This window comes from Corvus brachyrhynchos, unplaced genomic scaffold (genome assembly GCF_000691975.1).
Source record: "Corvus brachyrhynchos isolate BGI_N302 unplaced genomic scaffold, ASM69197v1 scaffold395, whole genome shotgun sequence".
NCBI lineage: Eukaryota > Metazoa > Chordata > Aves > Passeriformes > Corvidae > Corvus > Corvus brachyrhynchos.
Window position 1 is genome coordinate 1243283 of NW_008238340.1, and position 3822 is coordinate 1247104.

Below are 3822 nucleotides of genomic sequence, written 5' to 3' on the forward strand. Positions count from 1 at the left end.
CCGGCGGCGACGCCACCAGCCCTTCTGTGACCTCCCGCGGCAACGACGCGGCACCTGCCCCGGGGAGACGCGCCACTGGCCAAATAACGCTACGCGCCTACGCTAAAGCCACCAGCCTGATTTTTGTGAGAGCAAAGGTCCGAGCCTTTGCTGCTCCACGCTGTGCATGCTGTAACCTAAGACTTGTTTTTTCCCTTGCAGGAATATTCCGGTATTTAAAAGAGTGTTCCTCAACAAGTGATGCTGAATGCACGTGCAAGGAGGGCTATCACTGTGGCGGTGATGGCTGCACCTTCTGCACCCGAAGCTGTGGCGTGGGCCAGGAGAGCACCGGGAACGGTAGGATCACCTTTCCCCAGCAGCTGAAAGCCCCTCTGCTTCCTGCACCAGACACACTGCACTGCCTCTTGCACAGTGCAGAAGCAGATAGAGGAAGGACCTCTCAAGATAAAAGCTGCCACTGCTGCTAAACACTTTGCGTGGTGGTGGAGTAAGCTAAAGAGCAGACAAACTCACCACACTCTGAGCCCTACTACAGCTCAAATCATGCACCAGTTAGTTCCTTTTGCATGGCAGTGCTTTGGTTGCCAGCATGAGGGAAACTGAACTGGGAACCCTGGAGTTAGGCATGGTTTGTGGCATCTTCTGCCAAATCAACTGGCTTTGTAGCCAAGTACTGTACTGGTCTGTGGCTGACAGGGAAAGACTTGCCTTGCATACTCAGAGTGGCTTATGAAATAGTAATTCTGTCACTGTACAAGCAGGCAAAATTAATGTTTCACATGTTGTGTTTTAAATGCTTATCTTGTACAATTTTACCTATCCTTGTCTGTTGAAGGTTGCCGGACTTGCCGCTATGGAACCTTTAATGATCAGCCCAATGGCTCCTGTAAAAACTGGACAAAGTAAGTAAGCTAAAAAAAAAAATGCTACAGCTATTACACTTGACTGGATTTTAAATTTTTTTTTTTCTTTTCCCTGTTTGCTGTAAATGTCTTTCAGGTGCTCTGGAAACCAAGTCCTGGAGCCTGGAACTCCAGCAAAAGATGTCATTTGCAAACATGCTTCAGTTAATCCCACTTTAGTCACTACTCTACCTACCACGTCTCTTGAAATTCCAGTTTCTATCACTGTGCCAGGTGAGTCATTGTATAATATTGCTTATAGAGGTAAAGAATTATGATCTACTTAAACATAGTACAGCTCATTCATTTTCCATTTAAAGCAAAAGTCCTTTTTTCTATGCATTTCCAGTGTTGCAGACTTATCCAGAAGCAAGGTGGGCGACAAAAGTTTTCCGCTACTTCAGGGGCAGTAGAATTTTGTTCTGTAAATACTCTTAGAGAATGTTGTTTATTTCCTAGGGAATGATGTCCAGACAGACATGATCAGGATTTCTCTTGCTGTGGCTGGGCTGTCGTGCATAGTGTTTCTGCTGCCTTTGTGCATCTGCTTCAGTGTCTGGCAGAAAAAGAAACTACACACTGTCTTCAAGAAAAGTAAGATAAATACACTCTTCAGTTTTTCTTTTTGAAACTAGACAGAAATCAGGAATCCAGGTTAAGTGTCTTTCAAAGATAGTTGCAGTGGCTTCATTTTTTTTTTGCCTTGTAAGTGAGAAGCAACTGAAAGGGAAACAGTTTTGGAATTTTTATTCCAGAAAGCACTGTGGGTGTTAGGTCAAGTGCCTGTTTATCCTTAGAAGTGAAGTATTCGTGAGAGGTGAAAAAGCTCAGCTGAGCTTTGCTGCTCCAGTTAAAGGCCAGTTCGGTTTAATACTTCCAAGCGGGGAAGTACTTCCAAGCCTGCGGGGCTGTAACACTTTGCAGTTCTCTCTGCTCGGAGAGAGTACCCATGGCCTGGAGTGAGTGAGTGTCTTGGAGCTCTGGCTGCAGTAGAAGAGGGGACATCAGTCTGGACGTACTGCTCCACAGGTGCAGAGTCAGCCTGAATCCAGCACTGCCCCCCAAGAGCTAAGCCCTGGGCAAACTCAAGAGTTCAGCACAAAGATGAAGCTAATTCCATTCAATGAAGTTTATAGTTGGTTTGTTTGGTTTTTTGGGGGGTTCTCTCTCCCTTTCTCTTCTTTTCCCCTGTCCTAAGGATAAGGGCTGAATCTTCTAGTGTAATTCTAAATACAGAAGACTATAGCAGTCCAAAAATCTATTTCCTTCATGTTGGTCTTCCTTTCATTGCCATGACAAACAGAGCACTAGAGGCCCTGCTGAATTAGGGAAAACAAAGTATGATAAATTAGTTTTGTCAGATATCCATGCTGTAGAGGAATAATTTCAGATTGTAGAATAACTTGGAAGATTTTTTTCTTCCCAACTTCGTGCACTTGTGACTGAGGAATGGCGAAATAAGACGGCTGAATAAATAAAACAGAAAGGGGAAATTTGTCCAGTTCTTGGCCCCTCACTTCAAGAAACAGTGAGGTGCTGGAGTGAGTCCAGAGAAGGGCAGCAAAGTTGAGGAAGGATCTGAAGGGTAAGTCTTTGAGGAGCAGCTGAGGGAGCTGGGGTTGTTTAGCCTGGGGAAAAGGAGGCTCAGGGGAGACCTTCTTGCCCTCTACAACTCCCTGAAATGTGGCTGCAGCCAGATGGGGGTTGGTTTTTTCTCCCAGGCAACCAGTGACAGGACAAGTGGACACATCCTTAAGCTACATCAGGGGAGGTTCAGGTTGGAGATCAGGAGGAATTTCTTCCCAAAAAGGGTTGTTAAAGATTGGAACAGGCTACCCAGGGAGGTGGTGGAGTCACTGTCTCTGGAGGTGTTCAAGAAACAACTGGACATGGCACTCAGAGCTCTGGTCTGGTTTACAACGTGTGTGGTCAAAGGTTGGACTAAGTGATTTCAGAGGTTTTTTCTAACCTAATTGATTTCTGTGATTCTGTTCTTCAGTGCACACACCTGAACAGTCAATTCAGGAAGATGATGCCTGCAGCTGCCACTTCCCTGAGGAAGAACAAGGTGAATATCAGGACCGTGGCAAATCCACAGAATTCAGAGATCTTTTGGTGAACTAGAAATTGAACTGTCCAAGTCAGCCACATTTGAATTTTCTTTTGGAATACAGAACAAGAACCTGTTTATGTAAATAGAATGGGTGTCAGCATTTGAGTGTTAAAGCACTAAATAGCCCAGCCACTGAGGAAAAAGTGCTTTTTTTGTATTTCTTAAAAAAATAATAAAAAAACCCCCAAAACAGTTTGCTTACTTTTTTTCCTCTAGGAGTAAGAATATTTCTAAGAAGTGGTTCTTGATCTACATGTAGAAAGAAATACTGCATTTAAAAGCTCTAACAGAAGTGCAGAGTAGTTTTCTGGTCCCTCATTAATGGTACCTGAGCCATAATTTACATACATTCCAAAAGCATTTGAAGCTAAAAAGGAGATCTGTCACACATTGTAGAGTCACTGGTGACACACATGCTCTCTTACTACCAGCCATCCTCTTGAGCTGTAGCTCCTCCCAAAGTCTGGCTCAAACCCAGCAGTTTTGGGGTTTGTGTGCAAACACAGATGGAGCTCATTTGATCCCATCAGCCCTGGAAACATCCCTGGCCTCACCACTGCACCCCTTGCATATAGGGGAAAGGAAGCCATAAAAATCTTGAGCTGCAAAGTGTTCCACAGCAGCATCTGCTGTTGTATTACACTGATTGGCTTGAGGGAGGCAGTGGAAACACTGAGAGAAGCTGTGGTTGACTTGAACTTAGAAATAGCTGTTACTTTGCAGCTGAACTGCACCACCTTCAGTCCTACATCATTCAGCTTTGATCTTTTAGGTGATGTAAACTTTTATGTACCTTGCAGCTGA

The 3822-nt window shown here is 44.6% G+C and overlaps 1 protein-coding gene across 1 annotated transcript; it reads left to right on the forward strand.

Annotated features, from left to right (window-relative positions):
• Positions 1-2: 2 nt before the first annotated feature.
• Positions 3-3219, forward strand: TNFRSF9 (TNF receptor superfamily member 9; the record flags this gene model as incomplete). Its single annotated transcript, XM_017735004.1, has 5 exons — positions 3-339; positions 839-905; positions 1003-1139; positions 1365-1499; positions 2905-3219. Coding segments are annotated over 5 exons (801 nt in total), but the record flags the coding sequence as incomplete, so codon positions are not given.
• Positions 3220-3822: the final 603 nt, after the last annotated feature.